This window comes from Sceloporus occidentalis, unplaced genomic scaffold (assembly GCF_023333645.1).
Source record: "Sceloporus occidentalis isolate IW3139 unplaced genomic scaffold, rSceOcc1.0.p SCAF_1, whole genome shotgun sequence".
Classification (NCBI taxonomy): domain Eukaryota; kingdom Metazoa; phylum Chordata; class Lepidosauria; order Squamata; family Phrynosomatidae; genus Sceloporus; species Sceloporus occidentalis.
Window position 1 is genome coordinate 23,068,011 of NW_028316981.1, and position 24,955 is coordinate 23,092,965.

At 38.8% G+C, this 24,955-nt stretch overlaps 1 protein-coding gene across 2 annotated transcripts; it reads left to right on the plus strand.

The window, feature by feature from the left end:
* The first annotated feature begins 335 nt into the window (after positions 1-335).
* Positions 336-24,314, plus strand: LOC149321180 (pantothenate kinase 3). 2 transcript variants are annotated; one of them, XM_089517081.1, is made up of 8 exons: positions 336-651; positions 1,343-1,428; positions 5,718-6,070; positions 8,224-8,477; positions 9,723-9,899; positions 11,938-12,061; positions 14,978-15,103; positions 17,053-24,314. In XM_089517081.1, the coding sequence occupies exons 2-8, from the start codon at positions 1,401-1,403 to the stop codon at positions 17,101-17,103; spliced, it is 1,113 nt and encodes a 370-aa protein (XP_089373207.1). In that variant the 5' UTR covers positions 336-651; positions 1,343-1,400; the 3' UTR covers positions 17,104-24,314. The 2 variants fall into 2 exon arrangements, with proteins under 2 accessions (XP_089373207.1, XP_089373218.1); XM_089517092.1 differs by lacking the exon at positions 1,343-1,428 and having other exon boundaries at positions 337-651.
* The last annotated feature ends 641 nt before the right edge of the window (positions 24,315-24,955 follow it).

The following is a 24,955-nucleotide window of genomic DNA, read 5'->3' on the forward strand; positions in this document are numbered from 1 at the left end:
TCCCCTATGGCCTGGGCAAGTATTCCCAATGTTTCTCTATGCACCACTAAACGCCCCCTAGCGGCTATTTGTGCGTTACTGCCGCAGCCACCGCCTCAGGAATCCCATTGAGGAGCCACTCTGGAGGAGCAGGAGGGAGGGCTGGCCAAAGCTGGCTCGCCATTGGCCTCCTCTCTCTGGCGTGATTGACGTGCCTTTTTCCGTTGGCGCGTCAGAGCGCGCGAGGGAGGGAAACAGAAGCGTGCTTGTGCGCATGCGCTGGGGGGGAAATTAAAAAAAATATCCTCTCTGCCGCTCTCCTAGAAGAGAGAAAAGAAAATGGCGTCCTTCTCGCTCGCGCCCTCAACGTTCTGAACTACTAAGCCTCCCGGCATGCTCTTGGACCGCACAACGGCCGCGGAGCCGAAGGAACCTCGCGAGGGACGCTGGGAGTTGTAGGATTCCGAGTGATAATGCTGCTGCCGCCGCCGCCGGTTCCTCCCTCCCTCCCTTCCCATCTTCCCTTGCCTGACTACTGAGTGGGGAGCAAACGCAACAGCGGCGGCATTTCGCAGTCAGTCGTCGAGAGAGAAGGACGTGGCCGAGGTGGAGTCTGCGCTGGGCCGCTCTTCGAGGCCGAGCCCCACCTCACCCGGCGCTGGTCCTGGCTAGGTGGGCCTCCAGAGCCCCGTCCGGAGGAGGAGGAGGAGGAGGAGGAAGGGAGGAAGCAGCAGCAGCAGCCGGCGGGAGGGCGGGCGGTGCGGCGTGTGGGTGGGGCCGGCTCGGCGCCGGGTCTCCTCCTCCTCCTCCTCCTTCCTTCCTCCCTTCCTTCCCCGCCTCGGCTCCCTTTTCTTTCTGTTGGCTCCCTGAGGCGGCAGAGGAGCATCCTCAGGAGAGGCTGGGAGAAGGGCCCCGGAGGCAGCTCTCCTCCTCCTCTTCCTCTTCTCTCTTCCCCCTCGTCTTCCTATTCTTCTCCTCTTCTTCCTCTTCGTCATCTCTTCCTTTTCCTGATCTTCTTCATCTTGTCCTCCCCTTCTTCCTCCTGTTCCTCTCCTTCTTCCTCCTCCAATTCTTCCTCTTGCCCGTCTCTTCCTCTCCCGCCTCTTCCTTCTTCTCTTCCTCACATCCTCCTCCTTATCTTCCTCTCCTTCTTTTCTTCCTCCTCCTGCTCTTCTTCTCTTCCTTCTCATCTTCCTGCTTCTCCCCATCTTCCCCATCTCTTCCTCCCCTCCCCTTCTGCGACCCCAGCCCCAAAGAGAGCGGGGTTGACCCTAACAGGGAGGCCCACAACGCCTCCCATCCTCTGAGGAAGCTGTAGTAGCACCACCACCTCTTCCTCCTCCTCTTCTTCCTCCTCCTCCAGGACACCATCAGAGCAGAAAAGCTCAGGCGAAGGGCTGCCCACTCCCAGCTGCGGAGACATGAAGATCAAAGATGCCAAGAAACCTTGTAAGAGACCTCTGCCAGCCACCCTCCCTTTCATCTCTTCGTTTTTCAGGCTCAGATGCCTTTGCTTCTCCTCCCCCTCCTTGGCATTTCTATTTCAGCCATATCTGCTTCACATTTGTTTATGAGAAGACATGGCTGTGTCAGTCTGCAGTTATTCAAAAGCCAGGTGGCCAGATATCCTAGCCTAGTGGGCTCCCAAACTTTGGTCCTCCAGATGTTTCGGACTTCACTGCCCAACATTTCTGACTAGTTGGCAAAGCTGGCTTGGGGTTCCTTGGAGTTGAAGTCCAAAACGCCTGGAGCACAAATGTTTCAGAGAACAAGGCACTGCAAAATGGAGGACATTCAAGGAAAAGGGAGGACATTACAAAATAATACTTGCCAATGTTTTATCTGGATAAACTCAGCAATTGCTTGACAATTTCCACTTGACTATAAAGCCAGAAAAACTATAAAGTAGAAAACCTGGGTTTTTTTAAAGCTCTTGTTTGATTGCTTTTCCATATAAGCAGAGGAAGGTCGTAATGGACTGAATATATATGCAGGTTATTGGTCTTATCTGAGGGGTAAGAAACCAAGGATCAAGTGCAATGAGAGATTTACACAGTTCTCAAGAAAGATTTGATTCCAATAAGGGTCGGTGCATAATCTGTCAGCACCACTTTATACACTTGATTTGTGCAGAAATTATTTCTGTTTCAAAAACGTGAAACTAGGGTGTGATGCCATGTTTGATGCATATAATAAACATATTATTTATTTTGATACGTCTGTGTATATGTAGGGCTTACATGCTGGGATGCTACAGTCCAATGTGGATTCCCACTGGAATAATCACACATGCAATAACTAAAAAAATTCGATCAATAAATATTTCTATGCATGCTTTCCTTCAAAGAACTCCATGAAGTTGAATTGCCACAGAGTGGTTTCATTAACTCTCCAGTGGCTTTTAGATATAATTACGGTACTATATTTACAAAAGAGTGTGATTGTGTAAGTTGGAAACAACTACTTGAATAATAAAAACAAATATGGACTTCATGTTGTCCTCCGGAGGATTCTAGTAATACAAACTGTACTTAGCAACTTCACAGTGGAAGCTAAGACTACCATAAATTGCTATTCAGCTATTAGCAAGTTTACAAACTTTTTCTACTGGCGTTTAAGCATATGTGCTCACATGCATACATTCTTTAAAGAAAGTCCAGCTGCTTTCAGATACATTATCAGAAAACTAGTGTAGTTGTGTGATAACTGTGTTTAAAAACCCTGTATTTTATGTAGATAGAATTGATTACTGGTGTTTTATAGTAAGATACAGGAGATCAGCTACTGTAAAAAATGTTACAAATGAATGTGAGCTTTGCAAAACACATAAATTTGACATTTGCTTCTTGGCATTTGGTCTTAGAAGGAGAATATTCATAGGGCTCTGAAATTTAAATGGAACAATATGCAATATGCTACAATATGCTATAAATAGTTCCAAGTGCTGTCTCATACAAATCCTGTTGTATGTTTGTTTTTTCCCCATCTTGCTAATGCAGCCTTTATGCAGTAATTTGCAAAAGGTGCTGTTTGTACAGGTATTCTTTTTCATTTAAACGTCTGGAATATATTATCAATGGATTAAGACAGGTGGCTTTGTGTGTCTATACTGTTGACGTATGACTTCATAGTGCTCCATAAAAGTGAAGTCTGTTGTCACTCATTTTTTCCGTTCATTTTGGGAACTATTGTGCTCATAAACAGTTGCTAACAACTGACAGACAGCTATGTGTACTATTATTCTTGTTCACATGTGAATATAAGCTACTTTTAGTAAAGTATATAAGTAAAACATGCTTGCTTTCTTGAGTTTTGCCCCCCAAAAGCAAATTAGTGTCATCAATTTTTTATAAGAATAAAAATGGATCATTTCATTTCATTTTAGGAAAAGAACTCATACATTTGTTTTATTCCTACAAGAATAATTCTGCATAAAGGATGCATTAGCTGTATATAAAAAATCAAGCTCAAATGATCAAACACCACAAACCTATCTGTGTCCTATTAAATCTAGTTGGTCTAACTCCCTAATAAGTGTTTGTTAGCATTATACTCCGTCAATAATGTCAAGTGGTTGCCTCTGTTACATAGGAACTGTGATAAAATTCTCGTTGGTAGCAGCTATTTAGATTAGTTTTACAGTTGGCCCTCCTTATCCACAGATTTTTTGTTCATGGATTCAAGCATCCATAGCTTCAAAATGTTAAAAAAAAAGTATAAATTCCAAATAGCAAACCTTGATTTTCCATTTTACATAAGGGACACTATTTTGCTCTGCAATTATATTTAATAGGACGAGTAGCCACATATTTTGTTATCCACGGGGGATCCTGGAACCAAACCCCAGCAGATAACAAGGTCCCACTGTTTATCTTGTCTCAAAGACATATCACCACTTAGCACTTAATTTGAGAACTATCATTATCTCTAGAAATATACTTATAAACGGCCTCATTATGTGAATGATACTTCTGAGATTTACAGACTGACAGCATATTCCTGTGAACACAGCCCCATGGTGGAAATAATGTTTGTAATGGTGGGAAATACTTAACAATCAGAACATTTCAGGGCCTGAAAGATTTTCTACCACACTTGTGTAACTGCTGTTCCAAAGTAATATCTGTGTGCATGAACATGTGGAAATAACCCTTTCAAGCACCTCACTGGGCCATTGATTAGTATCATCCAAAACATCTGGAGGACAACATTTGTGCATTACCTTTAAAGAGATTTGCATAAAATATGTGTATGCCAGTTTAGAAGTTACTGTAATCTTGCGGCAAAACAGATGGGCAGGAAAAAGTGGCTTGAAGCTGCCTTTTCTGAAGCCACACTGAAACCCCACCAACTGCACCGCCGGCTCCCAAGGCAGCTGGAGTGCTGATGATATGGCTTCAAGCCAGGAAGAAGTGGAAAAAAGCGGCTTCTTTTTGAAACAGCTTTTCTCTGCATAAGGCGCCTAGAGGGCACTTTCCTGCTGGCTTCAAGGCATGTGTCATCTAAACGCCACACCTTGAAGTCAGCCTGAAAGCACCTCTTTTTGCCTGTCTGTTTAGCCCCCTTAATAGAGATACAGCATTTCTCACCATAATGGTGAAGTTTGTGGCCAGGTGAGTTGTATGCCTATTCAGTCTGTGGCTTACTTGCTAACTGGGGATGTAGAAATTCAAGACTCCCTTCTTAATGTTTTTTTTTTAACATTTAAACCAAACATTGTTGGACAGAGAAGACTGTAGATTAAAACTTTTGTGTGAAAACTACTTAAGTCAAATTGTGTTTCCACAGGAACAAAAAAGTCCTTCGAGAGAGGATTTGGCATGTTTGAAGAGATGTCCTGTTTACAAAATATTGTGAAATGAACCTAGCTCTAGCACTACTGGCTAACTTTTACAAACAGACATTAAGCTTTTTCTGTCATGTAGAATTAATACCCAACTTCAAGTCAATACATGTGTTCATCTTTAAGGCTATAAGCTATTTCTGTCATGTTGGCAGAAACCAGCAAGGATCAAAGTTTACTGGATGTTGATTAATTCTGAAGAGCCATAAACAAGAGGATTATATCTTAGTATTCAGTAGGAGCAGAGGTTACAACTTTATAATTGCAAAACATGCAGCAATGTATAAATTGCCCTAGAAAAAGCAGTCATTTGCAGCAGGAAGGGGGGAAAATGGCCTTCCAAGCCATGTTAGGCTGCAGTTCCATTGTCCATCAGCCTAATTAGTTGTACTCTTAATCTGACATGCCTCAGAGGACCCATCAGTGTACACCACAAGACTGAAATTGGAGGAGAGGAAAGAGTAACAGAGAGTTGCTATTTCTTTCAAAACAGTCTTCTCTTTTATGTCAGTGGTATGATATCGGCAAAAAACTCAGCTTCTATAACTTCCACTTAAGAGCTTTTCAGGTGAATGCTAATATCTTCACTGACAGAACAACCAAGAATTTAACTGATATCTGCTGCATTTCTTAGAAGTTTATTTGTCTTTTTCCAGTTTTAAGGAACCTTGTTGCCATGGCTGTCAGTCTTTAAAAGGAATTCTTAATGTGTGGTTGCTTTCGTTCACCTTCAGTAAAGTTGTGAGCAAATTCCCCACGATGCATACGAATGGGGATGTGTAACCATGGGCTTATCCACATTTCTTATAAAATATTTAATGTTAAGCAGTTTTTATTAATCTTTTTATTTTCATATGCAAATGGTACTTCTAACACTAATTTTCTTTCTCCACAGCTTTTCCCTGGTTTGGCATGGACATTGGGGGAACCCTAGTGAAGCTTGCATATTTTGAACCTATTGATATTACTGCAGAAGAAGAGCAGGAAGAAGTTGAAAGCCTGAAGAGTATTCGCAAATACCTGACATCCAACGTAGCATATGGGTCCACTGGCATTCGAGATGTTCATCTCGAGCTCAAGGACTTGATACTCTTTGGCCGAAAGGGAAATTTGCACTTTATCCGATTCCCAACCCATGATTTGCCTACTTTTATTCAGATGGGAAGAAGTAAAAACTTCTCAACACTGCATACGGTGCTGTGTGCCACTGGCGGTGGTGCCTATAAGTTTGAAGAAGATTTTCGCACAGTAGGTAGTTGCGATGCATCTTCTATAACACAGTAGTTTGTACAGTATGTTACTATCTGTGGTAGTAAAACAGTGACTCTGTATGATCATTCCTGCTGTCACAGATGAGGGTTACAGTAGCTCTGGAGCCTTGTCTCTTCCCAAAAAAATCATTGCCTGTGTTGCCATGACTCTTAAGCAGGGAGCAATGCTCATGCAGCTGCTTGGCCTTTTCTGAGTCTAGCCCAGAGCTTGGAGAAGTTACTGTTTTGGATTACAACTTCCATGGCCTGCCTGGTTGAGGGATTCTGGGACTTGGAGACTAAGGCTGCATCGGCATGTCAAAATAATCTGGTTTGACACAGTTTAACTGCCATGGCTCAGTGCTACAGAATGTGGGGATTCCGTAGCGTTTGGCCATGGCAATTAAAGTGGTGTCAAACTGGATTATTTCAGCAGTATGATGCAGCCCAAATGTAACTGCTCTAAGCCTTCATTCTGTTCCGTTATTGAAAACAGTCCTTCTCTTCCTGTCTTTTATTATCATATGGTTTAAGCTTTTGTTATAATTTCTTCTCAACAAAGGTACAAAGCTTCCAGTTCCAACACAGTCTCAGTATTTGTTAGTGGGTTAGATTTCTTTTTATATCTGATCTGAGTACAGATTAAATGGCCCTTCTTCTTAACTTCCATGTCTAGAAAATGAATTTTCTGTTTGTCATATTTCATCTCAAACCAGATAGTACTATTTACATTGTTTTTGAACTCCCTAAGCATTGCTGTAGCTCCTTCCAACTGCAACATGTCATCTGGGTATTTCTTATATGTCACAAAATTCATTTAAAAGTCTGGTACTGTCCTCTAATATATATAGTTGTTCCTATTGGTCTTTAATCTATATGTTAGTCTTTAAGTTTCCAGACTCTTCAAGTCTTTTGCTGTAACAGACTACCAAAACTCCTTCTGTTGGCTCTTTATGGTCCTACCAGAAAGTTGTGGTTCTGTACAATTAATGTTAGTAAAGCTGAAGGGAGTAGGAAAAAAGAAGACTGCAATGCAGGTGGATTGACTTCATCTAGGAAGCCCTAATCCTGAGTTTTCAAGACCTGACCAAGGCTGTCAATGGCTGCATCTGCACTGCAGAATTGTAGTTTTGTGAGACATTTATTCTTATAAGGCTCCATCCGCACTGCAGAAATAATCCAGTTTGACACCACTTTAACTGCCGTGGCTCAATGCTGTGGAATACTGGGAGTTGTAGTTTGTTGTGGCCTCAGAGCTCTCTAACTGAAGGCTAAATGTCTCAGAAAATTACAGTTCCCAGAATTCCATAGCACTAAGTCATGACAGTTAAGTGATGCCAGCCTGGGTTATGTTTGCATTGTGGATGCAGCTTCTGCCAGAGAGCTCTGGTGCTTCAACAAACTACAGTTCCCAATATCCATCATAAATTGAAATTGATTGGACAGCAGTTAACAACTACTAGACAGTTTTCAGTGCAGGATTGTATGTTTCATTGTTGTTATCTACTTAGTTACTTAGTCCAAATTAAAATTGGGCAGTGAGTAATTGAGCATTTATGTAAATCCCATTGATTCAGCGGGTCTTGTTTAGTTGGGACTAACAATTGGATTTAGGTCTTTGTCCTCTGGCTTCATTTTTAAAAAGCCAGTATAATATGTAGCACAATAAGTCTAAAAATCTTGGCAGTAATAAGACTGTGGCCATTTTGGATGGTATGTAGCTACTCTTCCTATAATGAAGGTTGGTGGGTTAGAAATGCCACTGAAATTTGAGAACTTTTATGTGTAGATGTTTGTTACCACAAACATCTGCACCACAAACTGGCTGTGCTCTTGGTTGCTTTTTTAAAAAATGTATAAATAAACCTAATGTAAAAGACTCGAAACTTTTTATTTCGCTCCCTGTATAGTTGTTGTCACCTTTTAGATTGCTTTATGAGAGATTTTCACTTCACAGTCATTATTGATAATATATTGTTCTGGGGAGGAGTCATAATTTTTGAAAATCAAATTAAAGCCAGTTTGAATGGAGGGTTGTCTTTTATACCTCAAGTTACATGCTAAATTTGTTCAGTATCTGCCAAGTTTTGCTCATGAGATCTGTTGTACTAACATATAAAATGCCCCCCTGCCCCTTTTGTGTTTTCACAGATTGGAGACCTCCAGCTGCACAAACTGGATGAACTTGACTGCCTTGTCAAAGGCTTATTGTATATAGATTCTGTCAGTTTTAACGGCCAGGCTGAGTGCTACTATTTTGAAAATGCATCAGAACCTGAAAGATGCCAAAAGATGCCTTTTAATTTAGATGATCCGTACCCACTGCTGGTTGTAAACATTGGTTCAGGGGTCAGTATTTTAGCTGTCCATTCCAAAGACAACTATAAAAGAGTAACTGGAACAAGGTAATTATTACAGTGTCTGCCAAGTTAAGATATTAATTGAAATGCTGATTTGATGTGTTCTTGGTGGCTGTTTCGAGTGCCTCCTGTGCAGAAATGGTCATCAGGAACCATTTTTCTGTAGTGCACCTGTTTCTTTTTCTTTTTTAAAAGTAATTGTGACTCAACAAGCCTGAGTTTACTTTTGCTGATTATTTTTTTTACAATCTACCAGAAAATTCATGTGATAAAACAAAATCTAACAAAGAAGATTTCAAAATTATTTCATTATTCAGAGTGCAAGGTAAAACATGGAAAGATTAAAAGGAAGGGGATTATTCTTTTGCTTTCTGTGGTCTGTACTGTTGTTAGTAGCTGTGCTTTACTCACAAACATAATAATTTAATGATGGGTCATTTTGGCAGGGTATTTGTGTGCTACCCTTAAACACTGTTGTAGCTACTTGAGTTAGGAGAAGTGCCTCAAAAAGATGAAGAACTATCTTCATACACAAGTGAAGTGAAAGTACTAAAGTAGCTATCTTGAAATTGATATTTGAAGACCAAATTCAATACATAATGATGCTGTGCTGTTTCCTATTAATATTTTTTTCTGTTAATGTAGTACTGGCCACCAAGAGCCTTTAAGATATGGGCTGTAGCTGGAAGTAAAACAATATGTTCCAGGCTGTCTCAGTAGGAACAACTACTATAGGACGGTATACATAAGATGCTTTCAGATGGAATTTAATAGCATAATCCTGCCTTATTCATGGAATTTAATCACGGGAGTGGAAACAGCCTTCTCAATTTCCCTACTACTACTTTGTACTTTCCACAAAAAACTATTAAGGAGGGAAACACAGCTGTGGTTTCTTCTATCGTGTTAGGTAATCCCTATTTAGAAACATAATTACTTTACTTCATTGTTTTGGATTATTAGTTGAATTTGTTTGGTCTTTTACATGATTTAGGTCCAAAACACACTTTTAGAAATAACCCAGTTTGGGACTGCTTTAGCTAGGGAATTTTCAAAATTGTAGTTTTGTGAGACATTAGCCTTCTCTAGCAGAGAGCTCTGGTGCCACAATAAACTACAGTTCACAGGATTCCCTAGCACTGAGCCAGGGCAAGTTAAAGCAGTCTCAAACTGGATTGTTTCTGCAGTGTGTTTTGAACCCTAGACAGATAGGACAGTTACATAATTGCATTAATATTGTTTAATTTTGTGAAAACCGTTTACAATTCAGTCATCTTTTTCTCACACCAGTCTAGGTGGTGGGACCTTTCTTGGTTTGTGCAGTTTGCTGACAGGATGTGAAAGTTTTGAAGAAGCTCTGGAAATGGCATCCAAAGGGGACAGCACCCATGCTGACAAGCTAGTTCGGGATATTTATGGGGGTGATTATGAACGGTTTGGCCTGCCAGGTTGGGCAGTGGCATCTAGGTAGGTATTGCCAAGTAACATTTTGTCATGTATACATACCATATATACTCATGTGTATGTCAACCTCATGTATAAGTTGAGGGCAGGTTTTGGGGCCAAAATCGTGGATTTTGATATGACCCATGGATAAGCTGAGGGTCAAACTCAGGGGCATATAACAAAGGACCCGGGGGGGGGGGGATCACTTTCTTCCCTCCTTCTCCCTCTCTGGACCTCTTCCAAGGGTCACCGTTTCGGCATGCAAAATAACCTCCGATTTCTCTCTCCTCCCTCCCTTCCCCACAACTTTACCAAGGTTCAGGGGTTGCAAAAAGGGGGACCCAAACCTCTGATTTCTGTCTCTTCCCTTCCCCACAACTTTCCCAAGGTTCAGGGCTTCCAAAAAGGGGAACCGAAACCTCCGATTTCTCTGTCCCTCCCTCCCATCCCCACAACTTTCCCTAGGTTCAGGGCTTTCAAAAAGGGGAACTCACACCTCCAATTTGTTCCCCATGAGGTTTCCCAAGGCTCACAGAGCAGTATTACCATGTTGCCTAGCATTTTGGAGCCCATTTTTGGGCTTAAGTTTTTTGACGTATAGATGAGTATATACGGTATATGTGTTGCATCATCATATATATGCTGAAAATACTGCATTTTAAGAGGAGGTTTTTTTCTCTTGATAGAAATATCTGATATGTAATAAAGAATTTTATAGTATTTTCTCAGTATTTTGGAATCTACTAATTTATAAATAGGTAAGTGGTAAATACTGTAATAATCAGGCTTTTGCAGGGAAGATATGTTAGTGGGATGGGTAGTTTTGCTTTGAATTATTTTCCCTATACTTTAGATGATATGCAGTCTTTGAATAACTTTATTTATAGAGTATTCTTGAGGCATTGCCACTTGTGTGAAGTTCTGTTCCCTCCCTTGCCCCTTTTTTCTCTGTTTTTGGTTAGGATCAGTTAACAAGCCAGATAGTGATACTGCCATGAACGCTTAAATCTCCGAATTGTAGATTGAGGGTAGAAATCAGTAGCCAATAAGAGGTTTCAAATATAAAGCGTTTAAGTTATATAGCCTGCTTGTCCCTTTTGCTCCTTCCTTCTGCCACTAAATCATGGCTAAAACCTGTGTTTTTCACTGGTTACCCTCTGTAACCAGGTAAACCCTCTGCATTTTGCTATGCAAAGGCATACCCATTTCTGAAATATTACACATTTATGTACAGCATAAATTTCTTGGGTATGCTACATCCAGAATAATCCATCAGTTAACATCAACATGTCTTACTATACAGTTTTTTTAAACATATATAGTTTCAAAGATAAGCATGAAGAACTTTGTCTACCAAGAAGCCTGACTATCAAGCGCACACTGAAACCAATTTATAACGTCCATCTGAGATCATGACAGTAGTGTTGGATCTTCCAAAACAGATGCCAACCTCACTAGTACACATTGAGTCTCCAATGTGAAAAGACAGAATCATAATAATAGATGAAATAAGATGGCAGAGCTATTTTGGATCCCTTGCAAGTCTCTATTTTAATTACACATACTCTTTTTAAAAATAAATTCTGTAAGTAGTCAAAATGGTAAATTACTACCCTCAGATTATCAAAACAGCTTCCTGCATGGCATCTTCCAATACGGATGAGGTTGTCTTCAAAGTCTAATGCTGCAAAGGGTAGCTGCTTCTGTTTCCTTGTCATTTGTCATGTATGTTTAGCTACTGGACTTTCAGATTAAAGATTCCCGGCAGACAACAAACACATTACTATTAGATTGGAACCAGATTTACTCACATGTAGACTAGGCCCATTGAAATCAGGGTGTTAAATAAATCAATTCCTCTTGATTTCAGCAGGACAATCAATGAATTAATTATAGTCTTTTTAAGAAGCCTGGATTCTCCACTACTGCTTTTAACTGGAGTTTAGAGCAGACTGGGGCTGCATAAGCAAGAGGATGCCTCCACAACATGGAAATGTTGTACTTTTATCCAAAACTGCATAACATTGAGATATCTGTTTCCCTCTCTCCTTCTCTCCAGTTTTGGGAACATGATCTACAAGGAAAAACGAGAATCAGTCAGTAAAGAAGACCTGGCTAGAGCGACATTGGTTACTATCACCAATAATATTGGATCTATAGCTCGCATGTGTGCTGTAAATGAGGTAAACTTAATAGGGAGGGATATCTAGATTCTTCACTGTGTCTGTTATGATCTAGATTAGAATAAAATTTACAAGGACTTCCTTATACAGTATATCTTGTTAGTTCTTTAGTACCAAAGAGGTTCTTTTTCTCACTGACTTTTGCTGACTGTTCAGGATCTGTCCTTTCTCCCATTTACGCTGAAAAAGTTCTCATTGTATGCTGAAGAGGAAGTAGGCTGATATGCACCAAGGTGACCAAAGTTTCATTTGCAAAGAAACATTTTAAATTAATTAGCAACTTATTTTTATCTTTCAACTCAAATGTACAGCAGTGCATTTATGTATTTGCATGGGGAGCACACACTTCTTCTTTGTGCTCTCTGAAACATCGCATTTGTTTTAGAGTGTATGTTTCTACTTGGAAATGTAGGACTTTCTTTCAGTTAACTGACTAACCTCTATGCCAAAAGGAAGAGGAAACATATTTCTCAATGCCTTCAGCTTCTTTACAGTGCTGCCTTGTTGCTTATGGATCAAGCAGCATTGTACAGGGCTATGAAGGCACTGAGTACTACTTCTTTGTAAGTAGCAGTTTCATTGCACTTTGCTTTGACCCAAATAAGAATTTGTAGTATTTCATTCTGTAGTAATTCTCCTTGTCTGGTGATATATAAAGGGGTGCTGAAAAGACCAAGAAGGGATTGATCTAGTTCCATAAAACCTAGATGCTGGTCTGCATATTCACGCCAAAGTTTGATGCCCTTGACACATTGATTCTCAAGTTTCTTTTAACACTTCCAAAAAATTTCTGATGTCTGGCCACTGAAATAGTGCTCTGCTGCTGCTATCACATCTGAATCATTTGAAAAATTATTTCCTTTAAAACACTTTATAAGGTTTGGAAACAGGAAATAGTCACATAGAGCAAGATTTGGTGAGTAGGTTGGATGGTCCATGCAAAACATCAATTGTCTTGCCAGCCCTGTGAGCAGTTGCATTGTCCTGCAAAGAGAGAAGACCATTCTGTAGCTTTCCTTATCATTTTTCCTTCAATGCCTCCTTCAATCAGCACAACAAGTTAGTATAGCATTCTGCACTAGTTTGATCCATCTGAAGATAGTCAATCATCAAAATTCCTTCCTTACCCTAAAAAGTCTGGCTATGACTTTTCCTGCTGATCTTTGAGTCTTGAATTTCTTGGACAGTGGAGAACCTGAATGTTGTCATTGCAAGGACTGTTGTTTGGTCTTCAGATCATTGTGATGTACCCATGTTTCATCAACAATGATGAGCTGTTGTAAAAAGTTATCACTAGATTGCTCAAAATGCTGCAAAATGAGCTTGGAAATATCTACTTGGTTTTGTTTCTGGTCAGCATTCAAACATTTTGTCACCCATTTGGCTGACAACTTCTGCATAGCCAACTGCTCATGAATTGTAAATCCGCTGCATTCCTGGGATATCTCTAGTGCCTCAGTAATTGTTTTAGCTGAGATTTATTGATCTGCCAAAATAGGTCATGAACATGCTCAATAATTTCAGGAGTTAACACCGTTAAAGACCTCACAGATTTTGCTGCATCTTCTTTCTCAAAACGTCCACACTTAAAGTTTGCATACCATGTCTTCACAGTGATGATGATGATAATAATAATAACAACAACAATAAAATCTTTATTTATATTTCCCGCTTCTCCCCATGGATGGAGGTGGGAGCACAACAGATTAAATCAGTGTTACAATAATTAAATTTTCGCAAACTCACAGGTTCCTACAATGTATCAATTATCAATCATTTATAAAAACAAGTATAAAAATGTTGCAGTGGAATATGATGGGATTTGTCACTCAATGTTTGCATCATATGTGATTTCCTTTGGACTTGATTTCTGCAGGAACAGTAACTTCATGATAGTTCAGCATTTGAAAACTGCACACATTTTGTTGACATGTTTCTGTCAAATGAAAAAATTCAGAAATTAGAGCTGCAGTCCTGCAAGTTGACAGTTTATAATACAAAACAACACTGTTCCAAGCCATAGAGACCAAATTATGCTCATTTTTGGGAAATGGGTTCATTGAAAACATTTCAGCAGACCCTCATATGCACATAGGTCTATTGGATTCAGCTCTTATTTTAATGCATGCTTGTTTACACCAGAGCATTCATTAGGTTGTTTGAGCTTGCTTGTAAAGTGAACTGACTTTGTCTTCTATTTCCACCTAACCTCATTTCCACTGGTAAAGTTATGCTGTTACAGCAAAACAGATCAGTAAAAATGGGTAGTGAGATGCCAGATTAAAGACCAACTACATGAGATACTGGAAGTTCCAGACAATTACAAAGGCATTTCATTTGTGCTAGAAAGATTTTTTTTTCCTGGTGAACATCTCTGGGCAAGGCATCCATCTGCAGGATACTCATTCTGGTTACTACTTGCCTAATTTCAGAAGGCTGAAGAAAGAAGGAAAACTTGGATGGTGACTAAGATAAAATCAGATGAATTTGTGGGGAGGCACTGCTGTTTACCATATTCATATTTCCAGCTTGCATCCATCCTTTCCTGCTGCCAGGGAAAGCACTTCCTGAGCAGACTTACTTTCATGGAATGCTCTTATGTAGGAAAATGGTGGGGAGAAGCAGGGGCAGGTTTTGGTAATTCCTCTTTCCATTACAATCTCATGCACTCCTTGCAAATCTGCTACAGAGTTGCTGGACTATTGGGAGAAGCAACTGAGAACTGGGAAATGTTGCCTCCCTCTCCCTGGCTGGATTGTGTAAGCTTCCCATGTCTTAGGGGAAATCAAAGGTGGCACTTACTTCTCAGTAAACATGCATAGGTTGCGCTGCCAACCTCTTTCTTCCACTCCAGTAAGGGAAAGTGTATCATTTTTTATTATATCACAGTAAGAAAACTTTTCCTTTTTCCTTTAGAAAATAAACCGAGTCGTCTTTGTGGGTAACTTTTTACGAGTGAATACGTTGTCAATGAAGCTTTTGGCATACGCACTGGATTACTGGTCCAAAGGCCAATTGAAGGCTTTGTTCCTAGAACATGAGGTATGTATGACCACAGCTATGAAGTAGAAATATCAGTACAAATGCCAGAATTTTAAGTTCTTCATTTTCAAATTTCTTACACTTCTTTCTTTTTTATTTTTGAAGAAGAAAAGCTGTATGCAGTGATTGTTTGTACTTGAAATGTGAGGATAATAAAAAACAAACCCTAAACCTTAAATTGTAAAAAAACCCTAATATTAATGGAATTATTTTTCATGTAAATGCAGCGGTTCTTAGATTTTTGTTAATGGGAGAAAAATATTTATTTATTTATGTAATGAATTTATTTATTATCTCTCAGCTTGCCAGAGTCCCTGAGGTAAACTACAACAAATTTAGAAAAAAAATTATAAACAGATTAAAATTATTTAAAAATGGACTCAGACAATTTATTTAAAAATAGTTTAAACCTCCCACAAAGTTAAAAATCACACAAGTTAAAATTGACAAAGCAACTACACCTAATTTTGAGAGCCAAAGGTCATGCAGAGTAATATAGTTTTACGTGACCTTAGAAGGGATGGAGCCAACATAACTTCTCTTGGGAGATATCCATGCTCCAGGTGCCACTGCAGAGGAAAACCATTTTAGCTTCATGGGATGGTGGGACATGAAACAGAGACTCGATGTCATATTTCAGGTAGCCTTGTATATATATATGGAGAAGGTGATCTTTCAGATAAAATGTGTTTCTGAAGTAGGTTCTGCCCCAAAGTTTCCATTTAAGCTTCTCGGGTATCATTATGTCTAAATTAGATTCTATCATATTCCCTAAATGCACTGAGTCTTGTCTGGCTTTGGAAGCTAAACAGGGGCAGGGTTGGTTAGTACTTGGGTGAAACACCACCACAGAATACTAAGATTTTCCAAGTAAGGTTAGGAAAAACTCCTGCCCTAAACTGGCAGCCAGGTACCAGTCAAGAATTGGGAGTATTAGGCTACATGAACCAATGGTTGGATTCAATATCAGGAAACTTCCTGTGTTCCTAATGGACTTAAGAAACATAATGGACATAATCTACCCAAAGTGGAACATTTCTAATCACCATTGTTGTCAGCAAGAAGTTAAAGTTCTTCATTAGGGTCAGAGGTCCTTAAATGTGCTTACCTTCCATTCACTGCAACCAACCTGTTTCCATTGCTTGGGAAAGAGTGAATGCCTTAATGAGAGCAACAAAATACCAAACACAGCAGGGAGAAGCATTGTTATCTTTAAGACAGAGATGGCTCATAAAATGCTCACATTTGGTTTCCACTGATTCTCCAAAACAGCAATGGGGAGTAGAGATTGTGCATGAAGCCCCATGTCCACTGTCTAGTCCAACATAGGCAGACTACTTCAGACCTATTAATCAATGATACTCAAAAAATCAGTTCAATTTTTTTCTCTCCACTTGATTTTTTGGTGGAGGCTAAAAGGCTGAGATAAGCAGTGGGAAAATACAGGAGGACAAATTGAAAGATGATAAGATAGTGAGAAAACACATGAAGAGAAAAAAGGAACAACACCAGTGAGATCAGTACTCTGAATGTTTCATACAAAATCTGGCTTAGAATATAGATTATCCACAGAGTGGTCAATATATTAACAACATTATGGCTATATAGTTTTTTCCTGTTGATTTTCACAAACCTATCAGAAAAAGGCAGTATAAATACCATAAAGACACCAGATCCTGTCTGATATTGGAAGCTAGGTAGGGTCAGCCCTGGTTAGTACTTGGGTGGGAGACACCAACAAATACCAGGTCCTGTAGGCTTTATTTCAGAGGAAGGAACTGACAGAACCACCTCTTGAGTATTCTTTGCCTAAGAAAACCCTATGAAATTAATGTGGTTCATAAGGCAACAGGCGACTTGAAGGCACATATATACATGAAAAAGACTTGTGTCTTGTTTTATAATGGTTACTGAAATTTAAATTATATAAAATCTTCTTTTAAATACAGGGGTACTTTGGTGCAGTTGGTGCCCTCCTCGGATTGCCAAATTTCAGCTGAAGCGCAAAGCATCGCAATACTGAACTATTCCTTACCTTTCTGGCATTATTACAACACTGTTTTTATATCAACTGGAACCAAAGGGGAAAAGGGCCGCAATCTTCCTATAAATGTCTTTAATTGTAAGAATGGTCAACTGTCTCATTGAGACACAAATGTGAAACCTGGGAGTTTCTGTAGAAAGCACCTTGTGGTTTTCTTGTGTGGTGTTCTCTTAACACGGATGTCAAACCTGTTGCCCTCCAAACGTTGGACTTCAGTTCCCATCAGTCCTGTCCAGTGTAGTCAGTGGTCAGGTATGATGGCAGCTGAGTTCAGCAATGTCTGTGGTGTCCCAGGCTTCTCATCTCTGCTCATAACAAATGCTACACGTGCATTGTGCACTGCAGCCTCTAAAATATGGCTCTCAAAATCAGACTTGGTGGATTAGCCTTAGCTGTTCAGAGCTCTGCTGCAATGCTGATCAAGTAACGCATTGTTAATTTTCCTTATGGCTGCTTGATTGCCTGGCTCTTAGTGTGCAGGACTAATAGCCTTGTTCTCAATGTCCATTTTGACTGTAATTTCTCAACAACTCTAAAATTGAACATTGCCATATCCAAGTGCCATCCACTAAAAATAAAATTCCTTGATGCAGCAGAGTTTCTGAGGCAAGGAGACTTCTTTCTTTTTTCCCCCCAACACCTTGATTGTTTAATTTGAATTAGTTCTAAAGCTGTATAACACTGGTAAGTGGAGCCTCAAATATGGTTGGCTTGGTGGAGTCTCAAATATCACACTACACATGGTCAAAATGGCTTATTTGTTGTTCCACTTTTTCAGACTTTTCTTGGAGGGGGGCACCTTTTTTCCCTCTGGGACGTCCGCGGGGCGGCATCCATCATTTTCTGAGCTATCCATAGAGTAGCTGTCTCTCTCCCAATCAGTGTTACAGACTATTTGCATAATATGATCAGCAAAAATGCTGGCAAGGAGATTTCAAAGTGTTGGAATAGTTAATTCAGATTTCTGAATATTACGTTTTCAAAAAATAAAATAAAATAAATTAACACATCAGCAAAAACTCAGTATAACTGATTTAATGTGAATTAAGCAACTGTGAACACACTTTCGTGTAACTAGTAATTGTGTGATTAGTCAGGCTTTGTTAAAACTGCACATTCCTAGTTCATTTAATGGTTAATCGGTACCAACTGTGCAGAAGATGATTCTGTTTAGGATTTTTAGTAAAATTTTCAGGATTTTAAAAGGATGATTGTTCTTTAAAATCCATTACTGAAAAACATCCATGTCTCCTTGCAAAGTGCCACCAGTGTGTCTGATGTGAAATCAGTATAACAATGGAGTTACATTTGTTGGATGAGTAGATCTGATGGGAGGTGCCTTTTGTAAAATTAGTTTGTCAGTTTATTTAAAAGCACACAACATTTGATCAAATGGAACTTTGGCAGATTTTGGGCTTCAAGCATTATGGCAGCTTTAGAGGTTGTACTGCAGAGTCATAAGGTTCAATGTCCGTTGTACTCTGAGAAACAATTGCACATAGTGGAACAGTGTGGACTTGAGATAAAACTCCACATATTGGGGCTGCTGTTATATTTTGACTGTCTACTATTTCAGACATGATTGTAAATGTAGATTGCTGCAGCATAGTTTATCATAAAACTTCAGATTAAAAAGAAAAAAGAAAATCATCTCAGAAAACAGGATATTTCTATGCACAAGGATGTATCATTGTATCCTGAAGGAATATGCAGTTATCCAATCCATGAATGATGTTTTCTATAGGGGATTTGACCACTCTGACTAGAGCTCATAGAGCTCAAACTAGCGCTTAGTTTACTTGATCAGTTTGATATTATTTGGGCACACTGATACATTCTACAGCAATATATATTAGTATAGGTAATGTTTCTCCACATCCAGTTCCATAGAATTCTATGAGTCTAAGTACATTATGATGTTTATTAGCAGTAATTCCTTTTTAGCTCAGAAATAGTGTTGATACTGCTTGTGCCACTGTTCTTCATTTCTAAGATTGAGAAATTTATGATCTCTTTACAACACAGGACAGAAGCCAGTTGTTTTTTTATATATTCTCTTGATCCCTTGTTGAGGCAGTGTTCTGAAAAGACAAGTCTTAGTCCAGAGTCTGTACTTGGTCAATTTTGATTCTGCTGTTTTAAAGTATAACCATTAATTGATAATTGTATAAAATTAATATTTTGCCTTTACAAAGCTTACAGCCTTGTGTCTTAAAACACAGTTGAAGTGCTTCAGTTCATACACTATCAGTTGCAATTGGGCTATATGAAAATGTAGCCAAAATGCAGTGTTGTGGATACTAGTCAGAAGCAGGTGACAAAAATGACAGCTCAACTCTTTAGTTGCCACTTTAGTATCTAATCAAGCATCTTCATAACAATTATGATTTTGCTATTGAAATATATGAGCCCACTCCCTCCATTGCAACAGGCTTAAATAGTAAAATTACAGATTTGGAATAAACCGCATAAATAAATGTATCAGTAATTTTCATACTGCATAATTTTGTAACGGTACAAGAAAATGGTTCTGCCTTGTTATAATTAAGATATGTATTTTTTTCTGTATTTTGCCCTCATGCTGTACAAATATAAAATTCTGTTGGATTTCATGTAAGGGTCAAGTCGCTAGTGGCCTCATTTAGCACAAATAGAACAGTTTGCTTGGTTGTCCCTCCGCCCCCAAAAGTAGGTAGATACATAGGGCTGCTGTCAGTTTAGTTGGGAAAGGGAAAACTGGCTGAGTAAGAAGAGGGATTCTCCCCCTTAAGGACAGGAATATAGCTTCTGAATGTAGTGACTCTTCAATCCAATGGTCACATGAGTGCCTTAAAGTCTCCATCTTGGAGTTTCAGCCAGAGTTTGATATTAAGAGTATTCCTGGCTACTGATAATGACAGCCTGTGACTATTGAACAGTGCCAAATCTGTCTGTGGCACCTGCAGATTAGCTAAAAATGGACTGAGTGGACCATTAGGTAGTAAGAATTTATTATCCTTTTATTTTTCTCATAACTGTCAGCCACCTAGTCTTGAGTAATTTTTGTTAGAATACATGTACTCCTGGATGCAACGTACATATAATTCTTACCCCCCGCCCAATAAATAAATAAATAAATAAATAAATAAATAAATAAATAAATAAATAAATAAGAGAGTTCTGTGTTGTTAACAAGTCATAGAAATAAAACTGATCTCTTAACATACATTTTCACTGTATGTTATTGGGATGTGTACCTGTTCTCAGTTTACCCATTCCATTAAAGATTGTTTTGATACAATCTTTTAACTGTAGCCTCTTTCTTCCCTAGACTTATATCTAACCAATTAATGGACCTTACATTGTGCCCCCTCCCCCAGCTCTGATCCTTAGTATATTGCCGCATACATTTTTCTAACATCATTCCATGAAAAAAAGTTAGTATAAGGACTAGATCACTTTTCTCATTGCTTGTCATTTGTGCTCTGCTTTGAAATGACTATTACATGTTGTGATTCCATTAGTACATTGCAGTATCTTGGTGCCAATCAGGTTGACTACATGTGACCTTACTAAATGTCAGTGATCAAGTGGAGTAAGGCTGCTTAAATATTGAGTGAGAGACCTGTTGCCCTCCAGATTATGTTGGACTACATCTTCTATAATTGCTGATAATGGATGGTTTTCAGGGAGGCTGATGGAAACTAGGGTCCAACAACATGAGGCCCATAGTTTCCCTCCTCTGGCTTAAATCTTTACCAGGACAAGACAGTTTTGTCTTCTATCTATTGGAAATTCTGTGCACAGCATTCCTTATCTGTTGGTGTGTAAGAAACTTGGGCAACTCTGTTATACTCTCAACATTTGCTAAAGTTAAAATCTTTATTTTGACTAAATTACTTGATATATAAAATCCAATTGCCCATTTGAACCAGTGTATTTAAATCTTTCAGGAATTTATTTTGGGGTGGACCTCATACATTGCAGTAGAATAATACCGATTAAAAGGTTAGAACGTTCAACTCTATCTGACATGAAATAGATGCAAATTTCCAGTGGTGTCTTCCCATAGAATGCTTTCATGGAGTGAAGAGTATAACCATTTTGATCATTACGAGATATAAGAAGCTGCTTGTGAAATTTTAATAGGTGCCAGCTTCTACTTAATATGTGAAACAGTTCTTAAAGTAAGTCTCTGAATATTTTTCAAGCACTTGTACTGAGAGCATCTGGGCATAAGGTTGAGGGGGGCAGGCAAGTGAGACAAGGGGAAGGGGCCAAGGCGCAATCCCTTCCAGGCACCCACACTGGGTGACACCAATGCTAGGGATGCCAATGACTGACAGCATGTTTCTGTTAAGGATTGACAAATTTGACTTATTTCATTTCTTAAATATTCATACTTTGTTGCTTTGTAAAGAGTGCATTTTATCATTAAGACTCTGAAATAAATGTGTGTTCGTTTAAGAAGATGAGTTTGTATAGATCAAGATGTTAGATCAAGAGCCAGCATTTTTTGCTGCTGAGCTGAAATGAAAGAACTTTGTACAGACTGGTGTATTTTATTTTATTTTTGAAAGTAGAGGATCCAGGGGTTGTGAATTGAATGACAGTGCACCATGAAAAGACTAGTGCCCCATTTCATTGTAAAAATAATCCTTAATCTTAACTGAGTTTTAGCTGTAGAGTTTGGAGGTAAAAAAAACTGAGGATCACATTTGTGTCCACTGAAATACCTGTGATAGTTGATATTTTAATTATTGGTGTCAATTTCTTTTCAGCCTTTTGTACTTTAAATGTAAAGCCTGCAGACAGAAGCATGCAAAATGCAAGCTTTCTGTTTTGGGGTGGAAAGACAAACAAGCTGCCTTAATTCATAAGTGATATCCCCTTAAATTTTCTCAACACCCTGGAATAAACGGTAGTGGAGGTTTCCTACTTTCAACCAGTGTTGTTTATATTCTAAATGGTTTAAATAAATGAATTGCACAGTAAAAGAAAACAGAATGCCTGTAAACATTATTCTGGGTCTGTGTGAGAGAAAGAGAGAGAGATGGTAGGTGGTCAGAAAGCATGTATCTTGGTAAATTGTGAGTAATCATAAGAATCTGACATACATGCAGCTCACCACCTGTCACAAGATTTGCCAAACTGATGTCAACCACCAGTCTTAAAAGTTAAGAAGTCACAAGCTACATACACTGTGTTTAGGGAACAGTGATGTGGGAATAAACCATAGACAAATGCCACAAAACATAATACTGAGAACCATGGCTTTGTGTGTTCATGCCATGGGAAGGTTATGTCAGCAATTTAGTTTAATCCTGTTACAGCTCACTATGTTGAATAAAGTAGACTGATTAAATTTTAGAAATTCTCTCCCTTTGGACTGTCCTTACCTTGCTTTGATAGAAGGGCAGATGATCAAATCAAATAACTCATTTTTGGGTCATTATAATAAATTATGTTTTGAACTAGCCAGATTGCCCCCAACCCCTAATGTTTGAATATGAGGGTAAAGTGCTTAGTTTAAAACATGGTGTGGATGGTTCTGGTCTTGTAGCTGTGGTGAAGGAAAGGAGAGATTGAAAGCCTAAAATTGGTTGATTTGGGTGATACTAAACCAACCTTCCCTTGTCAAGTGTCATCCAGATGTGGTAAACTACAATCCCACTAGTCCTACAGCTATGGACACCATGTTGTAAAGGAATGGTTTGAACCGGATATAATATATGTCCATGTTGTAAACAGACTATTATGTTGGTGTTATTTCTTAGGCCTAAATCCAGTGTCATGTTGGTGCTGCAACACCAATGGGTGATATCTTCTATTCACTTCTTTGACCCCCTATAGCTTTAGAGCTACCCAAAACCAGCTTCCAAGGGTTTCCCAGCTGGCCGGAGCAATTAAAGTGTGCATGTATGGTGGTTTAAATGGGAACGGGAGATCACCTCCCAGGCAGTTTAGCTGTTGCACCAGCAGAAATCCAACCTTGGATCCTGCTCAGTATAAGCTAAGCAGTGAAAAGTACAGAAATTACAAAGCAACCATAGCTTAATGTCTGATAGTGCTTCTCAGATAAGCACTTTATCAAGTTGTACTTCTGCCTCATAGACTTATCTCAAACTGTTATATCTAGACAACAATCCATCATAGCCAGGTTTACCATGAAATTGTTTTTATAAAACAGACTGCAACTAATATATATGTTATGAAATACATTACTTTGCAGCGTTTCAAATAAAAGAGTTATTCCTAGATTTGTGTGTTGATTGATACCAGAATTTAGCAATCTAGACCTGTGCTGACTGCATCTTTTGCTATGTTCACTTTTATTTGTCTTGTGACTATAGTTTTTTCTTAAAATGTCTAATATATTTAGGATAAACCTTACCAATACTGCCTGATGAATGTGGATTGCATTCTTCTGAAATCAGAATAAATATATAACTTCCAATTAGCATTGAATCTTTACTGCATTTTAAGCAATATTTCCATCCTGCAGATTATTAGCTTGAGGTTCAATCATTACAAAAGGACTTTTTTAAAAGTAAGATTTTGTAGATGGAGAAGATCCAATATACAGTATACTTTAATATCTGCAATTGATAGAAAATAGGGAAATACTTTGTTAACATTTCCTCTCTGTTAATGATAGAATTGACATTTTAACTGAATGTGGTTTTTAATCTTCTAAAAGACCAAATTGTACTTGACTTGGAAAGTACTTCTTGAATCCATGGCAAACTCATACTCTACAACCATTGTGTGCATATTTAATTTAACAGCCATTTTAGGTAAATTGCCTTATTCTGATGCAGTGAACTTATTGTCTCACCTCTGTTTACCACTCTGACAATGAACATGGTGTAAAAATGTATGTTTTAACAAGTTTAACACATAGTTGCTAAATTATTCAGTGCATCCTTGTAAATTGTTTTTAATTTATTTTTGTTATTGATACTCTCCTGTATCATTTTCACTCAACCAAATGATGGAAGCCTATTCTGTAATCATTCCCATCGCAAACTGTATAAAGAGATTCTCAACTGCTTGCATGAGTAACTGTGAAAATTTAATTTTGTTGTATGACGAGCTTTTATGTGTTTTCCTAGTTTTACAATTGTTCTGTATGAATGAACAGAACATTGACTTTTTTCTAAATAAATACCAATGGTTGGTTCTCTCTCCCATGCTTTTTAATTCTCTGAACCATTGCAACCTGTCTTAATAAAGGGGTGAGAAACCTGGCTCAGACTTGGGTTTTTTTTTTTTAATTCAAAATAAAAATCTAGATTTCTGCCTGTAAACCCCCCCCCCCCCCAACAACTACACATTATTCCAGGTGCAAGATACTTGTAATTGGTTATTTTGTCCAAAGGTTTATCTTGGGCAACTTATCTTGCTTCCTCTTCATTTATCTTACTGATTTTCATTGGTGTAAAATGAGGGAAGGAATTGTGTAGCCTTGCAGAAGGTGTCAAACTACAACTCCCAGCAATGGCTATGTTGTTTGAAAGTGATGGGAGGCAATGTCTGACAACATCTGGAGGGCTGATGCTAGTAGGTTTGTGATCCTCTTTCTGTGATAGAAGTCACTTACAACAAATATACCAAGGAGATGAAAGCTTCTAACAGTTCATAGAGGGGGGATTGAAAGATATAGTCATGTTAGTCTGTAGAATCAGTATGAAGAGAGATCTTGGAGCACCTTTGAGACTAACTGAAAGAAGGTGGCAGCATGAGCTTTCATAGACTACTTCCTCAGATGCATTTAAGTTAATCTCAAGATCTCTCCACATAACTTCATTGCGGGGGGGGCAACAGAA

Excerpts from the sequence above, each read along its gene's own strand:
- LOC149321180 (XM_089517081.1), top strand. The coding sequence starts at position 1,401 with ATGAAGATCAAAGATGCCAAGAAACCTT. Across the intron at positions 6,071-8,223 it reads TTGAAGAAGATTTTCGCACA|ATTGGAGACCTCCAGCTGCA; the intron begins GTAGGTAGTTGC and ends GTGTTTTCACAG. Across the intron at positions 8,478-9,722 it reads AAAAGAGTAACTGGAACAAG|TCTAGGTGGTGGGACCTTTC; the intron begins GTAATTATTACA and ends TTCTCACACCAG.